Source organism: Acanthisitta chloris, unplaced genomic scaffold (genome assembly GCF_000695815.1).
Source record: "Acanthisitta chloris isolate BGI_N310 unplaced genomic scaffold, ASM69581v1 scaffold3313, whole genome shotgun sequence".
In the NCBI taxonomy this organism is placed as follows: domain Eukaryota; kingdom Metazoa; phylum Chordata; class Aves; order Passeriformes; family Acanthisittidae; genus Acanthisitta; species Acanthisitta chloris.
The window spans coordinates 1-26120 of record NW_008666379.1 but is presented as its reverse complement, the minus strand read 5'-3'; the positions used below and the strand labels follow the sequence as shown (position 1 = coordinate 26120).

Sequence of the window (26120 nt, the reverse complement as noted above, 5' to 3'; positions counted from 1 at the left end):
TGCATCCTGTAAGATTCTGCAGCTCCAAAATCAACTCTTCTTTGAAAAAATAACACTAACAATAAATACAACCAACCTCCAACCTCCTCTGAGGATCAGACTGTAACTCAGATATGTTAAATTGTCTCTCACAAAGAATTTTATTTCCATCTGCATCAAATAATAGTAAATTGACTACTGCAACTGTAGTCTAACAAGTCACTGAGCAATGCATAATGCCATTCAAAGATTCTGAAGCTACTTTTAGTGCTTATTTCATATTACAGGAAAAAATACAATAGCTTTCCCACTCATGTAAAACAATAATTTTGCTGAAATATAGGTGTAAAGAAAGAAGCCTTATAACCAGATCATAGGTTTCTGCTTTTTTTCCATGTAAGACAACATCTTAAATAATTCTTTACGGCTTCAGTCATTTTCCAAGTATAAAAACCTTTCCTTCTGCACTTATCCTTTGAAACAGCCATGGGAACGCAGAAGTAGTAGATAGAGTGCAATTAACTGTGGGAGTATATTAGGGCTTAGTCCTGTTCTCTGCTACAGCAATGTACACTGTACAAGTTCAAAGTTACCTATTAAGATTTTACAGATACATAACAATACTATGTGAGAGGACAAAGCCCCAAAATGCACACCAGAATATATATTGCTTTGGTGCCCAATGACTAGATTGAATAGAAGATGCTCATTACAAATACCAACAACACAACCTAAGATATTTAGCTTATTAAATTAAAAACCTTCAATCAGAAAGGGGTGAATGTATCACAGCAATAATTAAACACCACAGGACAAGAAATGGTCTTTTAATTTCTGGCAAAAATAGGCTGCTTGCTGAAACCTAAATACTTTCAACAAATCAGTTGTGTTTAAAGAGCAAACCTTCTATGGAAAGAATTTTTTTCCCCCAATCTAACAAACACTAGTAAATCCTGTACTGCATAGAGTTACTTTGTAAGAGCAAGTTTATGAAAAGGGGGAGAGAAAGAAACAAAGCAGCATTACTCCCCACCCCATCAGAACACAGCCACACAGGGCACAGCTGATAGTAAAGATGCTTCACTGCCATATTGTAGGACATAAGCTAAACTGAGTATGTACAGACTGAGAAAGAAAGTGAGAAAGATCCAAATGTCCAAGGAGAAAAGGGGTATAATCTTTCACACAGGATGCACTAACAGAAAGCTGTTGGGAAATTCTTCCTCTAGCTAAATCCCTGGCTTGGCAAGTAAAAATAAGTGGCATCGAGGACGGGGACTATGCAGGAAGTGGGCATCTATGATTCTTCAGCCATCTGAAGTAAGGAGTTGATAGCTGCATCCTTGTTCCCCCTCTGAGCTTCTAGCACTGAGCGGATTACTTCCCTGTCCATGTTGGGAAACATGTCCTGGATAGATTTCAGGTCTTCTTCATTACACAGGTGCTGAGGGTTAACCGGAGGAGGTGGTATTGCCACTGGGACCATGCCTGGATTACAGACTGCAGGCATCCCTGCAGGTTAAAAACAGGAGAAAAAAAACAAACAAAACAAAACAAAACACAAAACATACATGAGTGGTGGAAAAAATAAATCAGTGATTTTGGAGAAAGCAGCTCATGACTCATCCCAACCCACCAACTTCAGCATGAATTTATTTTAACTTGCACTTCAGAGGGGGAAAAAAAAAGAAAAAGATTGCAGAGATTACACCTAGACTGTTGCAACTGGAAAACATTTGTCTGGAACAAGTTCTCTCCTCAAAGTTATATTCCAGAAATGGTAAAGTACAGTACAGCAACAGGTACCGTTAAAGATTTGGTACAACTTGCATTAACCAGATTTACAGGTGAATCACTAACCAAACACCAAGCTCATCAAAGAAAGGAGTGGTTGGTGTCCCTCCTGTCGTATTTTAGTTCCCAGTCTATTTATGTTGTGATGAAAAATATTAGTTTACATCAGCAATATATGCAGCTGATATTTAGAAAGCCAACAAATGCAATCTCCACTGCATTCAACGGAAAGCAAAGTACTTTAGCCCACTGGGAGACTGGACCACATAAATAAGCAATTTCTAGCAAATGTTTTTCCCTGGCTAAAGTTCCATCCAGTTCAAGCTCCAAAGTCACTAAGTGTCAAAAGAGCAATGCCTACAGGGGTACACACTGCTTCTCCCTGTCTCTCTGCCAGAGGACAGAATTCATCTGACCTGACATTTTTCATTAATTTCTTGTATGTCTGTGCAAAATTAAAGCACAGTCAGATTTATAAAGAATTTTAGAAAATGAGCTTTCCAGTTCTTGTCAAAAGGAATTACTAGACAAAAGCCTCTTTTCATCATGTAACAACTTTTATCTTTCAGCACAGCTCCACTGCTGAAAATACTACCTTTTGTTTTTATAAAACTGAAACTAGATATAGTATACATCTAGAGTCTTTTGCTATCACTTCTGAAAACGATGTACTTAACTTCTCTGTCCCTGATTATCTTAGTCCCACTCCTTCATGTGTTAGCTTCTGCAGTTCTCCTGTAGTGTTTCTAAGGTAGGGCAAGGAGAACTACCTGCACCTAGACACAAACATGGCACTGTTAAATACAGCACCATGATAGTTTCAGTATTTGTCCTCTGTTTGCTTTCAGGCATTTTAGGCACTGTTTCAAAGGCTATTCACCTGGTATCTTTATAGAGCACTCTTCAGTAATTCAAAGACCTTCAGGTGCAATAATGACCAATCAAGAAATCATCACCAAATAAGTATCAGTTAACACCAGCCTTAAAATACAATTTTATTTCCCATTTACTATAATGAGATCCTTCTGCATCCTGCTGCAGACTCAGAAAACTGCCAAGAGTGTTTGTTTTCACACTGTCTGTTAGTGCCCTTCCCTCAAAGTTTCTCAAGAAAGACGATGCATCCCATCAAAGGTCTCCTTCCATTGGAAGATGATTAATCACTTATTCTTATCTGCGATTTTTATGGCCCTTTCAAATTAGGTATTAAACCACAAAATGACATTTATTGTATTAGCATATAATCAGATAGAAAGAATGCTTAGTAAATAATGTTTTCCAAATGCAGATGACGAGGTGATATGCACAGCCCATGACATTCTTTCTTACATACTCATGTACCTATAAATGTTAAGGTATGAGCTTTCCCTGCACAACCATGTCACCTCCTCCTAAAGTTTACCTAGTTACACTTGGTTTAAATCAGTTAGTTTTAGTCTTCATAGGCTGGAATAATTTAATGCAACAAACAGTTACTTCAGAACTGTTTTTAACATAAATTTCACTTTGCTATCCTCCAGCAAGCCTAATTAAGCAATAGGTTACATACTGCATTGAGTATAAAAAAAAAATGACATAGTGAATAAACATTATCTCACTTGCACTTTCTTACTCATCTTAACAGTTAAACTCCAAAATTATAATATAAGGCTGCTTAAGTATTCCTTCCTAAGGAGGGCAAAGCCAAACACTCTCTTCCTCCCCTTGTTATCATCTCATGGTCCAATGGGGGGATTTTTGTACTACCTTACATATTTATATCTTTACAGGCATTTAATAACAAAAGATTCCAGGTTCTGTTTCTTTAAAATAAACAGTTCTCAACTTTTTATGCATTTGATATTCAAAAAGTTGCGTTACTCAACTTTATAACCAGTTTAGACTTAATATATAATTTAACACTTTTACGTTACCTCATTTGGGCAGACCTAGCATTTTGGACAGAAACCTACTTCAATTTCACTTCAGACTTCTTAGGATTCTCCAACACTGTTTTTTGGGTTTTTTGCTTTGCTTCTTTTTTTAATTTGGCATACATTTTCTTAGAGCAGCTAGCAACTTATTACAGTTTTCACTTCACCTGTTTATCTTTCTATGACCTATTTCTAAGTTAAACAAAGCATGAACTATTTGCATCACCACTATTACACATCTCCAAAATAAGAGTCTTTTTGAACAGTTTCAATATATAGTACTCACAAATAGATCAGAAGCTGCTTCTCTTCTGTTGAATTCTGACTAACTGTGCAAAACTCATAACGAACCAAGATCATTTTCCAGAGTGCCTCTCTGCAGCCTCATCTAAAGCACTTATGTGATCAAACATATTGCAACTATATTATACTACTTCTATTCAGATTTAACATCTGAAAAAGGAGGAAAGAGTTATTTCAATACTTACCTTGCCTCTTCAAGATTTTCTTTAGCCTGTAACTATTTCATCAGAAACATCTACACATTTGAACTTGTACACATGTTTTAGTATCTTGGTGACTTTTTCTTCTATCAGCATAAAAAATGCTACATAACTCACATTCAAGGCTGGATGAGCTAAAGATCATCAACTCTGGCTACAAGGTACTGTAATAGAATATAGTTTGACTGTGTGCATTGGATCCATGATTCTACTTAAGTACTCTTTTCCTTTTCTTTCCTCAACTTGGAATTCTGTCCTGTCAGAAGAGATGCATTACTCACTTGTAAGCATCTCCATATTTATCAATGTTATTCAATCAATTTTAAAATTCCCCTTTTAATCATCTTAAGTTTTATTAGAAGCCAAAAAAAGGAACCTAGAAGCTTTAAGTCTTATGCACAGGCTGCATCTATTCAAAAAGGTTTTCCTTTTCTTTCCTCAACTTGGAATTCTGTCCTGTCAGAAGAGATGCATTACTCACTTGTAAGCATCTCCATATTTATCAATGTTATTCAATCAATTTTAAAATTCCCCTTTTAATCATCTTAAGTTTTATTAGAAGCCAAAAAAAGGAACCTAGAAGCTTTAAGTCTTATGCACAGGCTGCATCTATTCAAAAAGGTTTGACAACGCATTACTCACTTGTAAGCATCTCCATATTTATCAATGTTATTCAATCAATTTTAAAATTCCCCTTTTAATCATCTTAAGTTTTATTAGAAGCCAAAAAAAGGAACCTAGAAGCTTTAAGTCTTATGCACAGGCTGCATCTATTCAAAAAGGCTTGTGCTGACAGCTCAGTCATAATCTCATAGAATCACAGAATCATCAAGGTTGGAGGAGACCTCTAAGATCACCACATCCAGCCATTAACCTTCCACACTACTGTAAACCTTAAACCATATCCTCCAGGGTCACATCCAGATGCCTTTTAAACACTTCCAGGGATGGTGACTCCACCACCTCCCTGGGACATCTATTCCAGTGCCTCACCACCCTAATCCCATGACTTCATTACCTGCACACTGGCACCATGTCTCTGCCCAATCATCTGCATCACACCTCTTCCAAGGATATCTGTCACCTTGTACACAACACCCTAAGCTTCAGCTCTGCAGCTTTTTATGTCATTTGGACCATGGCCCTGGAATTCTGTCTGGCACTATGCGTTTGAACATATGGCAAATCAGGCCATGTGTGCACCCTGGAGGCAAACCACTGTGCAGTCCTCATCAACACTGCAAATACGCTTTACCCAATAATCACATCCAGCAGCTTTTCAGACTGCATCTTCTTTAGCTCCAACAAGCCTCAACTCATTCCCCACACTTCCTACAAACAATCTAGGCATCTACGACATCATAAAATAAAGCTGCAAAGTATCTGAAAGAACAGAGCAATAGAAGTTGTTTTACTTCTAACACAAACTTCCAAATACTTTTCAGTAAATCATCAGCACCCTAAGATTATCCAAACAATCAGCCTAATCTGGGTAGGAGCTGTCCATGCAGGAGGTCAGTTTAAAATATTAATCCAAATGAAACATGAGGCTCACTTTTCACCTACCACAGCATCCTACTGCTTACTGATAATGTTTCAGTGTCTTATCAGTTTAAAAACAAAATTAAAAAAAAAAATCACTACTAGAACACAGTTCTCCTCACTGCTCTCATCAAAACAAGGTAATTCTGAAGCCAGACATCTGCACACGCAGTATTCAAAAAGTATTTTCAACATAAACAGTCAATTTTAGGCACAGGAAATTGCCTGACTGTATTGTTTCTCACTAATGATTTTCAAAATCCATTTTCTCAGCTCTCACAGATTTAGAATTAGCTTAAGCTGTCTACAACTACACTGTATGCAAAGATTAGTTAGTACCACAGTGATTTTTAATAAATACCTCCATGATAAATGCTTACTTTTTAGGAAACTCAACATTCAAGCTACACAAATACCAATTTAAGAGTACTTTGGGGTCTTTTTTTTTTTTTTGTTGTGCTGCACTCAAGCTAAAAGCCTCCATAATTTCTGATTTACAAAACAGTAAAACTTAATTATAAACTTGAAGAACTATGCACTGAAATTTGGCAAATATATATGCAGTCATTAGAGAAAATTATAATAAACTTCCAAATTATCAATGTTCAGTAAAGAGCTGCTTTACATATTAAAAAGCTCATATCACTAACAAGAGAAAACCGGAACCATACAACGTAAGAATCCACTACCCATGGAACTGCAGATCCCGTGTTGCTCTCAGATGTTAGGTTAAGTGTTATAAATCAGAAGAATGGAGCACTGTTTTCCATTTCAGTGAAATGGCAATGGCAAACATGCTGGCATAAGCAGTGACATTCCAAGACATGAGACAATGGTGAGCCAATTGCTACAAGCAGCAATGGAAGCATTAAAGCAGAATTAGCAGGACAAACTTCATCTAACTGCATACAAGGCATCACACACTTGTAATTTTATTTTCTTTTTCAGTCAAGTGCCCTATGTTTAATTCCTTAACTCATTACTATTCTGTCCCATGCATGGACTCTTTCAGAGTAAACTCAGGAACCTTCTCAGCATTTATTCCTTCATTTAAATGAAGAAATCAGTATCACTTTTTCTAAAAACATGATAGGTATTGATGATATTTGCTTCAGAAAAAAACTCAGTGTAGAATATGCATGTCATCTCAATTTTTTAAAACGCTGCTTCTTTGCAAACTACTAGAAAAATTAAGTGTATTAACCTACAGGAAAAATTCTGACATTTCACTGCTCTGAAGAAACCAAGTATGCTGTGACAACCACAACAGTCCTATTTACAATATCTTTCTGAAATGCCAAGCATCAACAAATAACACTATCTCACAAGGAGCAATTCTAGAACTTTCGGAACGTAACCTGATTCAAGGTCAATGCTTTTAACAAAGTTAGTGATGCCACAATATGTTTGCATAATTCAAAATCAAAGGTGTCACAGTAAGGTAAGTCTAAATCGAAAGAAAGTTGATCTCCTGTAACATAATTTGGCTTCAGAGTTCAAATCAGGTGCTGAATTTGACACGGATCTTAAACAGATGTGCATGAAAAATACACACTAATGAAAAAGTGTTAAATTTGGGGATAAAAGCTTATTTGAAGATTAATAGAAGGCAATTGGCAGATTGTCTTCTCAGTGTCCTTGAAGAACTGAGCTCTTGGCTTTTAAGTGGTCACATTACCTGCTTCTCCCCAAACTCTGCTGCAGCAGAACACCTGCAAGACTGATGTTTCTCTTTGAGGAAACCAGTACTATTACCTAGAATAGCTCACTGACATGCAACAGCTTCAGAAGAATATTAACATCACATTATATCCACTGATGTCACTACCACCAGTTAGTTTAACCATTATAGCTTGAAGCTGAGCAGATGCCTTTAAAGACTTTCCAACAGGCTAGAGAGGCTTTAACAATTTTCAGGAGATGCTTTAAATTGTTCTATTGTGACAACCAAGTGGCAATACCTTGTGATACAGTCTGCTGTAACAAATAAAGCTGTTTAGGTGAGTTCATGCAAAGACTCTTGAGTCAATGAGGATGGGAGTGAGAAAAGAGCTTGGAAACTTACCCAGAGCAAAGTACTCAAGCCCTAAAGACAGGTGAAAATGAAGGGGCAAGGGGAAAGGAATAAGACATGGGAAAGAAATATTAATCTATTTTTAAAAGGAAATTAATCATTTAACTTCCAAAGGTGAAAGTTGGATAAACTGAGGCAATTGTGTAAAACCTAAACTACCTAATATTAAAAGCCTAAATGCTGCTAGGATTCAGTCAATTTGCTCCAGCACTCTGAACAAGTTTCCTATAAGTGCTGTTTATACAGAAGTAAAAATTAGAGGAAATGCTTCCAAAATAAGTAAGCCACCAGATGTTTGCAGCAAGGACTATATTTTATAGCCCACAGAGGATAACATACATCCCTGGTTTTCTGAACACATACTGGTAACATCACAAGCTAATCCATGAAACTCAATATGAAAGGAGTAATGTACATATACACACGAACTTGCCTCAATGAAAAGTGATATTCTTGACCCTGAGGGGACCCTGAAACACACAGGGTTTCAATGTACTTTTCACATAAGTGGTTAAAAATTAAGTAAAAATAAATATCCTATTTATCCCATGAATATTTAGCTGGTAAGAAATACAGCTTGATTATTGTACTAACATTTTCTAGCTGTATTTGATACACTACCAAGATCAGGTTGGACTGTAAGCACCATTATATCACAATATTTTACAACCTAAATTAAGCAGCCTTTAGAAAAAGAAACAAGAGGAGATGGTAAATGACCTCAACTTCTAGAAGAGCAATGAGATTGACAAATTCAAATTTTCACATACCCAGTCCACAGGTGTATCATCTGTGGCAACTCTAGTTTGTAGCAACTAGTGCTATTGTCAGAAGTTTTCAATTTTTAAAACTACTGAAATCAATTAACATGCTGCAAAAATATTCTGTGGCCACTTCTATCCTCATCACAGCTCTATAATGTCTGCTACCAAATGTGAGGAACATTACTTCTGGCACCTTCAACCTTCAGCTGTTACTCACTGCTTACCACAGTGACTTAACTGCTTGCTATTACCCTTTACCTTAGCTTGTGTGACAGAGTGTGAGAGGAATTAGCTGCTTCAACTTTAATTAGAAGGTTAGTTACATATACTTGCTCTGAACATAAATTTTCTGTTACAGAAAAACAGCCTGGCCTTTGTGACACACCTAAATTGGACTTAACACCATCTCTCCTTTAAGTGCAGTTATTTTGGACAGTTAACAACTGCTGAAATGTCTGGATAAGCATTTTAGTCCACCGACATAGACAGAATTTAAGAGTCCAACAGTCCTGCCCAGAATCCACTCCCATTTCAGATATAAAAAACTGTTCAGTGATACTCTTCCCCTCTTCTGAAGGAAACAAACTGAACTTAGTTATTTACTACACTCGTTTAGCTGGGTAGGTAAAAAACCTGACCTAAAAAGATACAAAGAAGGTAAATATATTCCTTTGGAGCATACTGATGTCCTGCTATTGCCCTTCTTCAAACAGTCTCAAAGAAAAAAAATTTAAAAAAAAAAAAGAGAAAACTTTGTAGAGTATTACAAAGAAAGTGTGCCAACACAGTTTGCCCAGAAAATACAATCAATTCATTAGGGCAGGGAAGGCCAGTAGTCTGCAAACACCTTTCTGAAAGAGTTGGCAGAATCCAGGAGGAACATCCAGTTCAGCAAACAGAAAACAATGTAAAAATACCCCATGTCTTCCAAGATCGTTTTCTTTTATAATGGGAAATTACTTTCACTGAGTCATACAATTAAATGTATGAAACCATAAAAGTATTCTGAAGTTGTCCCTTTCAAACTCTAACACTAACCATCCCGCCAATTATTACGAGAAGGTCACTGATTAGTGAAGAAGACAAAGTTTTAAAAAGCAGTACTTTGGGAAATTTTGATGATCTCCACAGAAATTCTAGAACAGCAAACACAAAGCACAGCAATATTGAAAAAAAAATTAAATCAAAACTATCAAATGTAGGCCAAAGGAGGAATGTAAAAAGCCTGGCATAAAGTCAACCAGGTACATTCAAGCTTTACCAGATCAAAAGAAAGTTCAGATTCAGGGGTGGAACCTTACAATATTTAAAAATACAAGTCATAGACTCAGGAAGAATTTTTAACACAGAATATTAGTATAGCAGCAATTAAAACAAACATGCTGAATCTCTGCAGGAAGGCAATGCTCCTCCATACAGATCAATAAAACTGTTCCACAAAGGCAAATTCTTACATGCTTGCAAAATGTGAGTTATTTCTTCACTTGTCCAAGTAGAAAATACTCAAGATAAATACAAATTTACAGAACACCAACATCTGAACATCAAGATACACCACAGTACTTGAAAAACAAGTTTGAAGGTCTTGTATCAGTTTTATGTGTTCAGTTCTATGTCTAGTTTCAATTATACCTGAAACTAGACTCTGCTTCATTTCTTGCTTATACTCTGGCACAGAAATTTTATGATATAAATATTCTCATTTTGATCTAGTGTATGTAATCATCTATTACATCTTTTAACCATAAACAAGATGACCATGTTTGAAGTTCACTACAGAAAGTCTGGTGTACCAGAACAGATTCGTCCTTCAGAATACACACACAAGTTCAAAGCAGTTCACTGGCAAAGCAAGATCTGAGAATTAAGCTACAGAGATAAAAGCACTTTAATGAAGCAAATTGCATGTTTTCATCAGCGAATAAAAGTACGCAACCAAACTTATCCATGTTCTGCCCTAACTTTATAAAAGTATCATTCCTAAATTACATATTCAGTCTTCTGTTGATGAAGTTTGTTTTGAGAATGAAATTTTAATTCAACCAGCCACGAGCCTTAAAAAAAGGAAAATAAAACATATATATCTGTTGTGTCAGCCCTTAGCACTGCAATTATGTCCCACACTCTCTATCACTCATACACTTATATGCAAAGAAATTAAAAATATGTAAATTCATCTCTTCTTTTCCCTAGAAAGTACACATATTACTGACTAAATGTCCATACAACAAACTGGAGGTTTTAAGAGCTGTAAGCAAAACACGTAAAAAACTCAACTGAACTTTACTTATCAGTTACGAAAGTAGGGCAAATCCAAGCTTATTTACACACTTTAAACTTTTGATCTCTGACAGAAAAACTACAAAACCCAAGTTAACACATCTTCCTCTACAAGTCCAAAACTCACTTTGAACTCGCTCTGAACCGACCAAGAGCACTGACAGTACCTGCTGTAGCTCTTTTTGATGTATTTACGTAACTATCTCAGAGCTTCCTACCATTTCTCATTCGCTGAGCTGCACACTTCACATGCTGCGCAGCAAGTTTCCCACAAAGCATCTTCAAAGAGCACAGACAAATGAAGCCCATTATGGGCTATATAAGCTGCAGTTCTGACAGTACAATTCATTTGGGGCACTTTCTCAAGCCCGAACAGTTTCACACATGGATTGCCACCATCTCAGTAAGTGCAGCCAGCTTGATAGTTGTTCAGTGACCTGACCTAAGTCTAAAATTAATACTCAAAAAGAGAAGCCTTCAAGCTACTTGTTCCAACTTGACAGACATTTTAATCCATTTAATAAAACTCATGCAGTTCCCCTTAAACAGGGTCCAAGACTGAAAGCAGATCGACACTTAATTTGCAATCTCTTCTCACAAAAATGTACCATGGGAAAAATGGTTAAGGACAAAATCATTTATAGCTTCCTATACATTCTGAAAAATCAGGAGAATTTTGGCATTTATTTCTGCAAAACCCTTCATCTGGAAGTTTCAGAGGCTTCAAGGAGAGAAAAACATACCTGCTATAGGCACGTATCCAACTCCTTGCTGATACACAGTGGGCATCAGGACCACTGGCTGGGGCTGCATCATCATGGCAGCTGGCAAAGACTTGATACAAAAAGCACAGATTAGAACTACTCAAGAAACAGCAGAACCACCCAAACCCAGCAATTAAAACAGCATTTGCAAACAAGCCATCACATTGCAAATCCATGTTTGATATTACAGGGTGACTACACTAAGTGCTAATCTATATTAAGCAACATCTCTGGCAAATTAACTGAACCAACATCTTTACATGACAGTTAGTTTGCCTGTAAATCAGTAAAAACACATCATGTCAAACTAGCCTTTTGCAAGAGTGTGATAAATTTTGTCACTGAAATTTTGTTACTGAGCAAATGATTTTAAAAGAGAGGTTTAATCAGCTTTTACACCTCAGTGACCTGAAATGAAAATACAACATGTTCATCACAAATGAAATACTAGAGAAAATCTGAATTTTTTTTTTTAATTATTTTTAAAAGCAGTACACTGCACCTAGAAGCAAATTTTACTTCAATTATTTTTAAGGCAAACCAGTACTTTAAAAAAAGCAGCAATTTAACTCCATTCCTTTTTACCACCACAATAACTGTTCAGTTTGATCCTTGAAAGTACTAAAAGGTCAGATTCTGTGTACAATATGTTCACAGGGAGGCAGTTTTCAAGGTTAATTACAAACTCATTTCTCCTAACTGTTCAGATCTGGGGCAAAATGTGAATTTCAAACAGCAGGGAACATCTGTTTCCAGTTGGGCACTCAGCAGCAGCTTGGAACTTCTGATGATGCACAAGTGTAGCAGAAAGCATTCAGGGCTGCACATGCTACGAACTTCTGATGATGCACAAGTGTAGCACAAAGCATTTAGGGCTGCACATGCTATATGTTACCCAACAGCTACTTAATACAACGGTGACAGATGAGCTGCTAAGCAGGCTGGTGTCAGTCTGCAATTCACGACCAGCAGCACCAAATGAACAAAAATGGCAAGCAGGCTGGTGTCAGTCTGCAATTCATGACCAGAAGCACCAAATGAACAAAAATGGAAGTAAAAACCAATGCCATCTGAAAGAGAATTCAAACTATTCAAGAAAGACCTAGGGCAGGGAAGAGTTTCCATTATTTTGCTTTTAAATTGACATGAATTTCTAAAGATTTGGGGGATAAATAAAGTTAGATTCTACAAAGCTTTATAAAAACTATTATTAAATTTAAAGTGACAGGGGACCATTTGACTGAGGATTTCTTTTTTATACTTCTAATAGCACCATGTTAAGCAAACTTTCCTGTCCAACCATCCAGGAGCCACTCTGGCACCCACCCCAGCCTTTATCTGCTGGGAGCAAAGCCCCTTCATGGTGGGTGGCTCCAGTGACCCAACATGTGCCCCGCTTGACTCCCTGCACACACCACTCTCACACAGCCAGACAAGGTTTCCTCATCAGCTCAGCCCCGGGTTTCCCATGGCAGAGTCTCACACACTTGGATCCTTAAAATAACTTAATCATTGTGCAGTAACACAGAAACTGCTTGAGCTGGTGCCCCTGGGGAGAGACCCCCAGCAAAGAAATCCCTAGGCTTTATTCCCTTACAGTCTGTGTGCCTGAGTCATCAGCACTGAGTATCCAGTCACTTGGCCACTGTCACAGATCCCTGTGCCCTTTGCTGTGCTGTTTGTGACCTTGTTGTCACCAGCTCACAGCCCTTTGCCTGGAGCTCCCACCATTTCCCCCCACCCAGGGCACAACCTGCAGCTCACACTGCAGCTGCACACCCAGCTGTCTGCACTGGGTATATTCCTCAACAACAGGAATAAGCTGAAATTTTGTAACTGCAAAACAAGATAAATATCTATTTACCACCTCACTAAAAAGTATTTACTGCCTTAACTAATATTTTTGGCTGCTATTCCCAACGTTAAGTATAATTATTTTAAATGCTAACACACACATACACCCAATATGGTACAACAGAACTACTTCAGCCTAAAGTATCTCCCTCCCACTACTTAAGCAGCTTCTCTCCCTTCCTCCTCCCACCCCAAACTTGGCTTACCGTGTATGACATAACCAGATTAATCATTCCTTCCTTGTCATCACCTTGCCTTCCACTCAGGCTATACCATTCATCCTCCACGTTTCCTTGTTTCAGAGACTCAGGAATTGTGATGTGTGTCCAAGCAATGCGGTCATCCATTGAAAAGGCTCGCTAGAAAAGAATTTCAAAATATTATCAAGTGCATTGGGCCTGGAAAAAAATCCCCAAATTATTCTAATACTTCAGTTTTATGCTACTTCATTTTGTTAATTTTTAGTCCTTTTGAAACTACTGAAGTGTCAGTAAATATATTGAAAGCTCCTTTCCAACAAGGATAAATGATGCTTTAAGTGGGACTACAGATTGATTGCAGATATCAAATAGGAAGAAATTGAAAACTTGAAGCAGAAAATTTCTAGAAATACATCATACTAATATCAGCACAGTCTGTGTGAATCTTGTGACATCACATCAGAGGCTGTTACATGAATGTTAACAGCTTCTGTTTACTGTGAGAGGTTGTGAACTCCAGTAATTCAAGAGCAGATACAAGTACTGATCTGCCACCCCTACTGAAGCAATGAAACACACTTGAATCAATCAACTAAGTCATAAAATATCATGCAAAAGCCTCACTTGTGTAATGAACACACATCTGCTGCAGTGTCATGCTTTACTACATAGAGAGAGGTGGCAAAAAAAAGGCAAACCTTAAGACTCTAGCCTCAGTTGTAGCCTCTTAGTGTCTCCTAATAAATCCTAGTGACTACACACATTCTCTATTTTATGGTTTTATTCTCAGCATTTCCAAGCTTGGGAAAGCTTCCAAGTTCCTCCTACGTTAGAACTGCACTGAAGAATTTTCGAGTAAATCAGCATTGTACAAACAGGCTATTTTGAACAGGGACAGAGCAGGATATAAGGGTGCAGCACATTCTAGATAGCCGAAAGGAGCTTGAATATCACGCAGATTTTTGCATCTCTTCCTTTGCAGGCAACCCTGCTAATGCCCCTTATCAGCTATCAAAGGAAAAATAACAGTTCTGACATTCTTGGGGAAGAGCTAAACCTTATGTATTGCTGCTTTTGGCATTCTGAAAAGTGTTTGTCATCCCTCAGAGAACACAGCTGAGAAACTGTCTTTGGTAACTGACTCCTTTTCTGCAAGGTTTCACCCAAACCTCAGTCCAAACAGGAAACAGGGAGGAGGATAAGAAATATATAGCAGTTCTGACCTCATCAAATATCTCTAGATAAAAAGAGTCCACACCCGGGGGAACAGTGCACTGAATGACTTTGTTCCAGCGGGGGTTCTTGGCTCCATTATGTGCTGTTGGAGTTTCATACACAGCATATCCGAGCCGTATTCGACAATACGGATCCATGCGCGTCATTCCGTAGTTCTTGGCCAGTTTTGCCTGTAAAGAAAAGAAATCCAGTAAGTGTCTAATACTGACATTAACTTGAGAAGTTAATTACTGTTAGGTCCCCATAAGAATCAAATATTGAACAAAGGACTAGATTCAGTGATGTGGGAGATGGGAAGGAGGAAAAAAAACACCAAAGAACCAGCATTCTGATTAAAGCATAAAGCAATGACACCATTAACTGTCTGGGAGACCCTGAAAAGGGAACATGTTTTTAACCTGCCTGTTGTAGAAAATACACATCTTCACCATCGCTAACATAAGTTACTTCATACCTAACCAAGAGATACATGATTACAAGGAAATTGTTTGCCTAGGTATCTGCTCTCCAATACACAATCACAAGCTAAATAGGACAGGCAGCCTATCCTCTTCCACTGAAGTTCTTTGCTGAAATACAAAAATCCAGTAACATCAAGAATATCCCACAATACAAAAGCAGTTCAACTGAGGTAAACTCTAATAGTTCATACTTTTCAAAGTGATTAAAAACCTACTTATTTCAGCATGTGCATTTGATATTACTTAATTCAGTGGGCATCTTCAGTCCTAACATTACTACAAAAACAAACGATGTTTTCATCAGAAGAGAACCAGAAGAAATCCAAAACACTTTTGCTATAATATCAGAAGAATAAGACAGAACAAGTTGCTGACACTCCTGAAGACAACACTGAGCACTGTTGCACAGCTGTGCCCAAGCACAAGTCAGGCTTTTTGGACATGCTGTTTCTCTGACCTGTACTAAGCAGCCTATAGTTCTTTTTATAGCCAAGCAAATGACAAACCATGGTGCCTAAAATGCCTCCCACCTACAGGATGCTTATAGAACTCACAACAGTTGAGACTTGCATAACATTTATTATGATGGCTGCACCTCAGGCTTGGAAAGCCCTTTTCTCCTTCAGGGCACTGGTTCATCAGTTCATACATCAGAGCTGGTGCAAAAGGTCTCAAACTGTTTCTTGTAAATGTGGACTTAAAAACTAAAGTAGGAAAACTGGCATCTAAAATACAGACCCTCTTGACTCTAAAATCAGGAGATAAAACAGTTTATCATAAAACTTCACCAAGAGGAGACAATCAACTGTGCTTAGACAAACTGACCACTATTTCTACATAACTGTAAGGGGAAAAAAAAGGCAGTAAATTACCTTCCCAGAAACTTTTTCTGATCTTCCACCAGTTTATTAGTAACAGAATTAAGGCATGCTGCTCTATACATTTTACCAACACAATCAACTTTTCATCTTCTACAAGTTAACTGTATCATGGCAAGTCTCCTATTCAGAATGCCACATCTCACCATGCAGCCAAGATTCCCTAGCATTCTGGCATAAACTCCCAGACAGGTACAGAAGACTATCTCTTGGGACACCACAGGGTTCTACTGCCATTCAGAAGGCCTTGACAGGCTGGAGAAGTGTGCAGATAGGAATCTCAAAGTTCAACAAATGAAAATGCAATGTGCTGCTCCTGATGAAGAACAACCACATGCACAATAAAGATTGTGGGCCAAGTGGCTGGAGAGCAGCTTTGCTGAGGAGGAGCTGAACCTCAAGCTGGAAATAAACCAGCAATGCTCCCTTGGACCAAAGACGACAGGCAGCATTCTGGGCTGCATTAGGAAAAGCAGAGCAAGCAGATCAAGGGAGATTCCCTTCTACTCATCACTGGGAAGACCATGCCTGCAGCACTGCACTCTGTAGTTCTAGACTGCACAGTAGAAGACAAGGTCACACCTGAATGAGTCCAGCAAAGAGCCACTAATGAGATTAAGGGTTTCACAGAACAGCTGAGGTTGGATGGGACCCCTAGACACTGCCTAGTCCAAACTCCCTGCACAAAGTAGGGTCAAATGATCAGGCAAGTTCCAAGTGCCTCCATGGATAAAAACTCCACAAACCTTTAGGGCAACCTGTTCTGATGTTTAACATCTCTCACAGTAAGAAAGGTTTTTCATATAGTCAATTGAGAGTTTGCTGTATTTTGATTTGTGCTCACTGCACCTCTTGTCCTTCTTCTAGATAGCACTGAAAAGAGCCTACCTGTCTTCTTCATAAATGCCTGATGGCCTGGACTACTTGTTGATAAGATTCTCCCAAAGCCTGTTCCTCAGCAATCTCGGCCGTTCCTTGTGTATAACATCCTATTTAATCCTTGATTAAGGGAGTGGCTGGGGGGGTGGAGTGCATAGGGGATAAGGCTGGAATGAGGTTTGGACTAAATATACTCCAGAGGTCCCCTCTAACCTCAGCTATCCTTATCCTGTGATTCTGTAACAAGTGGTTACTTACAGACATGGCATTAGGAACAGCCATTAAGTCTCATTATTACAGATTTTTATCTTGTCTGCACAATGACCTAAAAATAAGTAAAGACTGAACCTGATAAAGACCAGTATCAACTCTATCAGTTCACCTGTCCAAACAGGAATCTGGTTGTTTCTGTAATAGAACCACTCAAAGTGAGCTGCAAAACTCCTTTCTGAACACTGCACTGTCTGCCCCCTTTATCTGTTCCAGGGACTTTTACTATCTATACCGATTGGATCAATATCCCATGACAAAAAGCATCTCAAGATGTCCCAGCAAATAGCCAAAGATGAACAACTACGGAGTAGCATACAAGCTGCCAGAAGCTGCTAGAAAGTTAAGAGAGACATGGCATGATGTTTGATAAATGTTTCATTTCCTTATACACCTGAGGTTTAACCTGAATCTTCTATTCCTAGCTCTGGAATAAAATTAGACTAAAGCTCCTATGCTCTCGGTAACATTTTTCTGCTGTTCCAAGTTGCAAGCTTCCAGTCTTACACTTCTCTGAACACCAACCAGGAAACACATCTGAACTAGAAAAAGGGCTGCAACAGAATGCAATGAATGAGTTCAAGCGTCCAGGCTTCCCCAGTTTTCAAGGGAAGGATATTGGCTGTGAAGGAACAAATTGACCACTGAAAGACACAGAAACAATCGATCAGTATCTCTTTCCCTAAGAGACCTTATATATGTTTACACCCCAGTAAGGACCTCACCATGAAAGCTGTAACCATACATGTACTACTCCAGCCTTGGTGCTAAATTTTAGGATAAATCTCTTTGGAATCTTTTTAGAGAATGACTTGAAAAATAGCACTTGTAAATATATGAGGTGTATTAAGCTAGTAAGAAGGACATCAAGAGTGTTAATATAGATAAACAGAATTGTGCTAGGACAGACAAATTTTTAAACCTGAAATCTTATGCACAATGAATGCAGCAATACAGTACTGCCAAGACATAAAAGAAAGGATAACAAGGGAAAAGATGAAGTAGAAAATAAGAGCCAGGACTGCATACTTGTGATCAATATAAAGCCTGGAGAAACACTAGGAAAACCAGGAAATGTATTAGAAGACATGGGGATGGAACAGAGCAGACAGTTAAGGAAAAATATATGCGGCAACCGCAGCTCCCTATAATATTCTCAAAATTGCTAATGCCTTCCAATAATAAATGTTTCTGCAGGAAGCCTTCTTAAACAGAAGGTTTCAGAGGAATCTGCTCACAGCAAAGAAACCCCATGAGTTTATTAGATTATGCACTGTGATAGCAAGGTTTACAGGAAATTGCTGCAGCATGCAGCTACGAAACATGAAACTGGACAAAATGCTGATGCACAGAGGCAATGAAGCTGCAAAAACTTGGAGAATGGCTCATTCCCCATATACAAGTAATTTAGTAACTCAAATTCCAACACAAAGTCTTTTCATGGCCAATGATCTAAAAAAATTAGTTGCAATAAATATTTAAAATTACTTAATTGTACAAAGATAGTACAATTTATACCTGTACTACAGTAATGCTGAGTCTGCCCACTGTGCCCATTGGTCCTCCATACTGTAGCTGCTGAGCTGCCTGGGCATCCAGCTGGATTTGCTGTTGCTGCTGGGTTGGGGTAATGCGAAGAAAATCTTGAGGAAGCTCACCAACATATACCTTAAAAGAAAAAAAAAAAAAAGAAGAAAAAAAAGACTTCAAACTTAGTCATTTATAATGAGAAAGGGAATAATATAAATCAAAGAAAAACATAACAAAAACATTCAGCAGAATTCAGTCTAGTTTTGACAGCATGAACAAAGAGCTAATTACGTGACAAAACTGCCAACTCGTGTAGAGAATGTTCTCATACTCAATAACACCAATTTCCAACATAAACCTCTGAAAAAAAGAGGACATACAGAGCCACAGCTGCTCTGCAACTAAACATTTAAGTAGCCCATGCAAAAGTCAGAGCTACCAAGTTTTGCATCACATTTGCATGTGACACCTGATGGCACCCAGTTCTTTCACGTATTCATCACTCACATTGCATCCAATCATTCCTGTGACAAGACACAGCACACTGCTTTCATTTGAAAGGGTCACTTTCACAGTCACCTTCAAGACAGACTGCAAAAGCAGTATTTCCTGTGAACCAAATCCTGAAACAGAACAAAGATGCCCTAATGCTTTTCCAATGTTAAACATGTCTGACCTGCAACTAACCTAGGGGACAAAATTCCACCATGCTCAAAACCATAATGGAGGAACTAAAAGTCTGGTTTATTGTGAGAATGAGCCATGACAAAAAGTAGAAGTATACTAGAGGAACTCTGCCACATGAGCCAATATGAATCAGCACTCACTACGTATCCCCTATTAACTTTACAGTAAAAGAAGGGAAAACTTCTACTTACTACCTGTCAATTCAACAATTCAGGTTGGTTTTAGGTATTAAATGCTCAGTGAACATTACCAAAACACATTTAGGGAAATGGTCATATTTAAACAACATGCATACTATAACAAAAATATTTAAAATGCAAATAAAGTATCATAGAAAATTTACAATTAAGCTATACTCATTTCTGTTCACTACAGACTTGTTCACCTACTTAATACAGAACTGTCAACCTCATCAAGGCAAAAGACAAAGCAATTCCTTATGTTGCAATCCCAAGCAAGATTACTCAACTGTGTATGTGACCTACAGAATGCAATTTGGAAAGTTAACAGGCCCCTAGGACATAGCTTTTCTAAACTAGGCAGCATTTGCATGTCAAGATTGCATCTTGGAGATAGAAACTGCAGCTCTTGCCAAATCACATGTTGTATGACAATTTTGTATGACTATCTGAGAGCCTCAGGATCCTGGCAACAGTAGGTGTCACATGCCAGAAAGGAAGTTTATCTAAAAGCTCAGGAGGAAGCACTGACTGCTTGCTGCTAGGCTACTGGGAGGGAGAGAGGGGAAGCAGTTTTGCTTGCAAGTATCTTGCAATTTTACAATTAAAATCCTAAGTAGGTGAAGCTGTAAATAACGGGAAGAAGAACCAGGGGGCAGAGAGGGAGAAAACTAAGCTAAAATATGTTAATATTAAAAAAGAATTATTTTAATTCAGCTGGAAATTAGAATTGGTCTTATGACAGCCTTCTTATTAGAATGTGTATTATTAAAAAGGAGTTGGTTTAAAAATAAAATACAACCCATTTAGGAAAGACTTGAAATGCCCCCACAATTAGTAAGGCAATGGCATTTACAACACAGCAGGTTCCCCCCTCCAACACTGCTCCTTCAAGAAATTTCAAATCTGGCATTACTAGACATCATAAAGATTTTCCATAGTCAGAAGCAGTGGCTGCAACCTTTCCATATATGCAAGCTCCCTCTGGCACTTCTCAGAAAACAGGACAGCCTCTTCTGTCTCCACCATCTTAAAAGGGACATTGGAAAGCTCAAGACATTCACAACAGAACTTGAGTATATCTTCCACTTCTTAAATTTTGTTTTATCTAAGTCATCCAAATACTGCTCCAAAGAAAATATATAAACTAGTCTTGGTACTGAGGTCCAAAAGGGACAGAGAAAGTCTTCTAACAGAATCTGAGCTGATTTTAGGTCATTCAGTTGCCTCACACGAAGCTACGTTCTTATCCTAGAATTGCACACCAGACATATGTAGAAACTGTAAACAGCTGTTGTTAAGTAAATTCTCAAAGATCCAAATTGCAAAGCCTTCCAAAAGGCTGAGTGGGGAACAGAAGATGTATATGCTCATCTTAAACGTTCAGTTCTGAGATCTGGTACACAAGTCCTGGTGATACAGTCAGTAAAATATGTAGGAGATGCTTGTTGAGAAAAACCACACTACTCGGTGAGCTCTTACGCTAATTCTCAGTTGATTCCATATTGATGGCAACAACACAGTAGTGTGCAACCTTTTTATCTGCAAAGAAACCAGGCCAACTGACATCTTCCTCAAAGCATTCAAAAGCAGGCACATAACTGCCACTTCCAAACCTGAATGAAGAATAAAAAGTTACATAACCAGAATGCAACCATAGTTATTGCTTTTAAAGCAAGGAGAACATAAAAGGCAGCGTGTGCCACTGATCCTACTCCACTACCACTTTAAAACAAATGCACTACCCTCTACCCTAACAGCATTTAAGAAAGAATGTGAAATTCAAAGGTGTTCTGCCACTAACTGTAGAATAAAAAATTAACACCACTTAGCAAGAGGACAGGGATAGGGCTACAATTCAGAGCACAGATGTTTAGCAGGCATTCATAAAAAATAAGCCTGCTGTATAACTGCTTCCTAATAAACTTTATTGACAGCACTGATTATCAAAAACATGGACTAGCTAGAAACAGAATAATATTGCCCTTCCCCCAATTTTGGGGCTCTTCAAAGTGAAGCTCTGCAGGTATAAGAACTGCATCTCAACTGCTGCAAACTGACGGCAGTGTGATGTTCTATAGCTATTTGAAGCAACTGAGGACAGGGGCTGTGCCAGTCTCACCATCCAGGTTCTTTTCACCCCCATTACTCATGCAACATTAGACAGTGCCAAAGCAATCGTGAAGTATGTTAGTGCAGAGGGCTGGTCAGAACAAAGTGAAACAAGGGTTGGGGGTAAAGGGAAGTGGAGGGAAGTCGTCAGAACCCTCAGGTCACTAACTGATCACACAAGTGCTGGTACCTGCATAAGGGAGGGAACACAGAGCCCAAGACAATCACAAATACCCTGACTTACAGAACCATTTGCCCAAACACAATACACTTAGGGAACTGTAACTAAGGTTTCTAACACTAGCAATTACCCAGGAAGTCCAATGTGAAACTCCTTTGAAACATGAAAGAGCTTTAAACACCTAACAACTAAAAAAAATTCTAACCATTCTTCTTTAAATTATTTTACTGTTTTTAAGAAAAAAAAATGAGAGAGGCAGAATTTTGAACTATTATTCTATGCTTTGCACACTAAAGAAAAAATTAGTGCCAGATAGGATGCATCCAGAGGTCCTGAAAGAGCTGATATTTGTTCAAGGCTGCTCTCTAACATCTTGGAAAGGTCATGGAGATTAGAGGAAGTCCTTTATAACTGGAGAAAGACAAATCTCATATCTAGCTTTCAAAAGGGCAAGAAGGATGACCCGAGGAACCACAGGCAGGTCAGCTTCACTTCAGACACTAAGAAATTTGTAGAGCAAATCCTTCTGGAAGACATTTTTTGACACACGGAGAAAAGAAACCCCAGGGATTAGGAATAGCCAGCCTTTATCAAGGCTTCAGAAGGAAAAAAAGCCTACTGAACCATTTGACTTCTCCAGTGAAATTATTAAAAACTGTGAATAAGGAGAGAGCAGAAGGTCATTACAATCCAAATGGGTGGACTACTGGATGCATGAAAAACTGGCTGAGGAACTGAGCTCAGAAGCTGAAGTTCAGTGGTTAATGACACTGGAGGGTGGCTAAAAGCACAGTTTTTCAGAGGTCTGTACTGAGACTAACTTATGTGTCTAATATTTTTCCTCAGTAACCAGCGGTGAAAACAGAATGCACCTTATCAGTTTTGAGGAGGACTCTAAATCTGGGGAGAAATGACTGCTATACTTGAGGAAAGGACCAACTAGAGAGCAGGAAGAATTTGCTTGCAGGAATCTCATCAAACTCAACAACAAGAGCAAAGTCCTGTACTTTGGACAGAAAAATCCCTGGCACAAATACAGACTGGAAAGCAGCTGGCAGGGCTGTACCTCTACAGAGGAGCAGAGCACTCTCACAGCAATGAAACCTAACAGAAGACTACACTGGATCAACAAGAGCCTAGCCAATGTGCTGAGGAAAGCAATTGCTTCCCTTTGCTCAGCACTCATTAGATCACATCTGGAATACTGCAACCTGTTTGGGGTGAGCAGTACATGAAAAATTAGAAACTTGAGTGATCCCAGCAAAGATCCACCAAGATGGCCCATGAAAAGGGCCACAGAACAAGACTGGTGAGGACAGACTGAGGATTTGTATCAGGTAGAAGAAACTTAGAATGCACTTTGTAGCAGCTTTTCAATATCTGTGAAAAAGTCACTGAGAAAACAGAGCCCCAGGTTCTCTTCTGCGATGCAATGCAATAAGAAAGGAGATCTCAACCATCAAACTGAAATGGGGGAGATTCACATGAAACAAGGAAGGAGCAAAAAAAAAAATCTGCTAAGTATGGCAGAAACCATGGTAATCAAGTATGAGTTAAAAATTACAGATAGCCTAAGTGTCCATATGACATCTGTGTCTATGCCTGGAGAAGAAAATGTTCCAGGGAGACTACAGAGCACTTCCCAGACCCCAAAAGGGCCTACAATAAAGCTGGAGAAGAACTTTTGACATGAGCATGTCGTGAAAGATAGCAGTTTTGACGAGTCTCAAGACAAAACTCAGTCACTACTCATCAGAGTAGTGATTATTAGGGAAATTAGGAACAGAAATCTGTGTAGTCCCAGTTTGGTACCTGATCTAATTTTGGAGGACCTGACATATTTTCCAGCATGGTGAATAATCCCAGAGAGTAATTTTGGATGCAACTGGGGAATCACAAAGAGATCTTAACCTGAACCCTCATCAAAAACTGTTTGTCAATACTCTCACATGCAAAAGGTACATTTTGCAGCCTTTACATATTCAGTTGTAGTTTAGATTTTCTTTTAAAAAAAGCTGTTCTGTTCTCAAAAGATCAGAAAAATGTGAAAACATGCCAATTCCATAACATCCTGAAAATGACCAGAGAAATCTATATTCTAGCAGAGTATTTACAGTAAAAGATAAGATGAATTCCAGTTCTGCTTCACCTGAAAAAACAAACAGCAATCAGGAAATTTAATTACTCATCAAGCAAGCATCATCACAGATTAGAAAGCTCAGGTATAAGACTGGCAACAGCACACTTTAGTTTCTTGCCTGCATGAAACAACCTGGAAGACTTTCTTGCCTGTTCAAACAGCCAGAACTGTTCTCTCCAGCACTGAAGAAACAAGTGTTTCCCAATCCTTTAGCACCATTTAGTGGCTATTCATTTGTAATGCAGTTGCATAAATAGAAACAAGTAGAATTCTATCCTCCTCTCTAGAGAGAATTAAGAAAGGCTGGCACGTGCCTATCAACATCCTGAGCTCTGAATGGCTACTTAATATTGCACAATGTATTCACTCCTTTGAAAACCTTCAAATCTCTGAAGAGGATTAGGAGGAAAAACACAGCAACTTTAGGAACACATTGGGAAAAAACCCCAAACAACCCAAAATCCAAACTCCAGAAAGCCGAAGTTGCAGGAGACAAATCGTCATATAACTTGCTATTTATCAGGCTTCAATCAAGTTCAGGAAACGAAAGATTGCCAAGAGGTTATACAGGAGGACCTGGGAACTTCTGAAATAAGACATCTAGAAGACCAACACTCTAAGGCTGAGATGCAGTTCCTTTCAAACATTTAAGAAGAACTAGGCAGTTATGACAGTCAAACATCTGCAAGATCAGAGTCATGTTCAAGAAGGTTCTCACTAAAATCCGATAACAGCCCAGGAAGAAGATTTCACCAAGCTAAAACGAGCAGATATTAAAAGTACTCCACTCAATGCCAAGAAGGTGCTCAGCACCACAGGCAAGTTTCTCCCAGACAGGAATTCCACTCCATTCCAGAGACAGAAATATGTGCATAATTTCACCTCTGCAAATCAGGATTACTGTTCAGCTTTAGCCAAACCACTGAGTTTCTTACCAACCCCGTCAATCTCCCTAACTTTCTCCAAACATAAACTAAAGGGCAACTATAAGTGAACTGTTAAACTGACTCTGTTTTTTTTCAGGTATTTACATTATTTTGAGTTTTTCCTATGTAAAATGTTACAGATAGACAGAATTCTATCTGGATGCCACCACACACACAACAAACCTTTTTGGGGATAGCAACTACCTCATTCACCACAGACTCACTGAGAACAGCAGCTGTTGTTGCCTTTTCATCATACCATCAAGAAACACAAAAAACTTAATTTACTCCTTCACCTTAATTCCTCCCCTTGAAATTTTTATTCCAACCACATAACTATCGCCACAATCTGCTGTAAAATGAAACTGTTCAGGAAGGCCAGGCAAATAAGGGGTTTTAAGGAACTAAAACTGATGGTCATGTAATATTGCTGTCATGAGATAACAGCAGCAGTGTAGTTTAATTATTCACCTCCCTGGTCTTCCTACAAGGCTACATACACACAAAAAAAACCCAAAAAAACAACAAAACCAAAAACAGCTGTTTCTACAAAATGTAATACAGCTGTTTAAACTGATTGCTTAAAAAAAAAAAATCATTTCACCTACAAAGCAGTGTCACATTGTCAATTACCACCAGATCCTTCCGGACAGGAGGAGCAAGCACCGCACATCAGTCAAGAGCTGATGTCGTACTCGGCAGAACATCCCGGCGTGAGACAAAACAAAACCACCCCAGGGCAAATCCAGGCAGTGACACATTCCCAATAAACTGTCAGCACTAGCTCCCAGAGGCTGCTCGGTGGTTTTCGCGGTCCGTTTGGAGCCTGCGAGGCGCGTCCTACCAGCAGCTGCGGGGACAGCGACCCCCGCGTGCCCCGCAGAGCCAACGGCACCGGGAGCTGCCCCACTCGCTTCAGCTTCGGCCGCTCCCTCCTCGGGAAAGCCTTTAGACAAAGAACGCGCAAACAGCGC

General features: G+C 38.7%; 1 protein-coding gene across 1 annotated transcript; it reads right to left on the bottom strand.

Annotated features, from left to right (window-relative positions):
* Positions 1-1110: 1110 nt before the first annotated feature.
* Positions 1111-21403, bottom strand: TOLLIP (toll interacting protein; the record flags this gene model as incomplete). The annotated part of the gene is made up of 7 exons (XM_009072079.1): positions 1111-1491; positions 11593-11683; positions 13674-13826; positions 14891-15073; positions 18910-19059; positions 19429-19608; positions 21270-21403. Coding segments are annotated over 7 exons (1106 nt in total), but the record flags the coding sequence as incomplete, so codon positions are not given.
* Positions 21404-26120: the final 4717 nt, after the last annotated feature.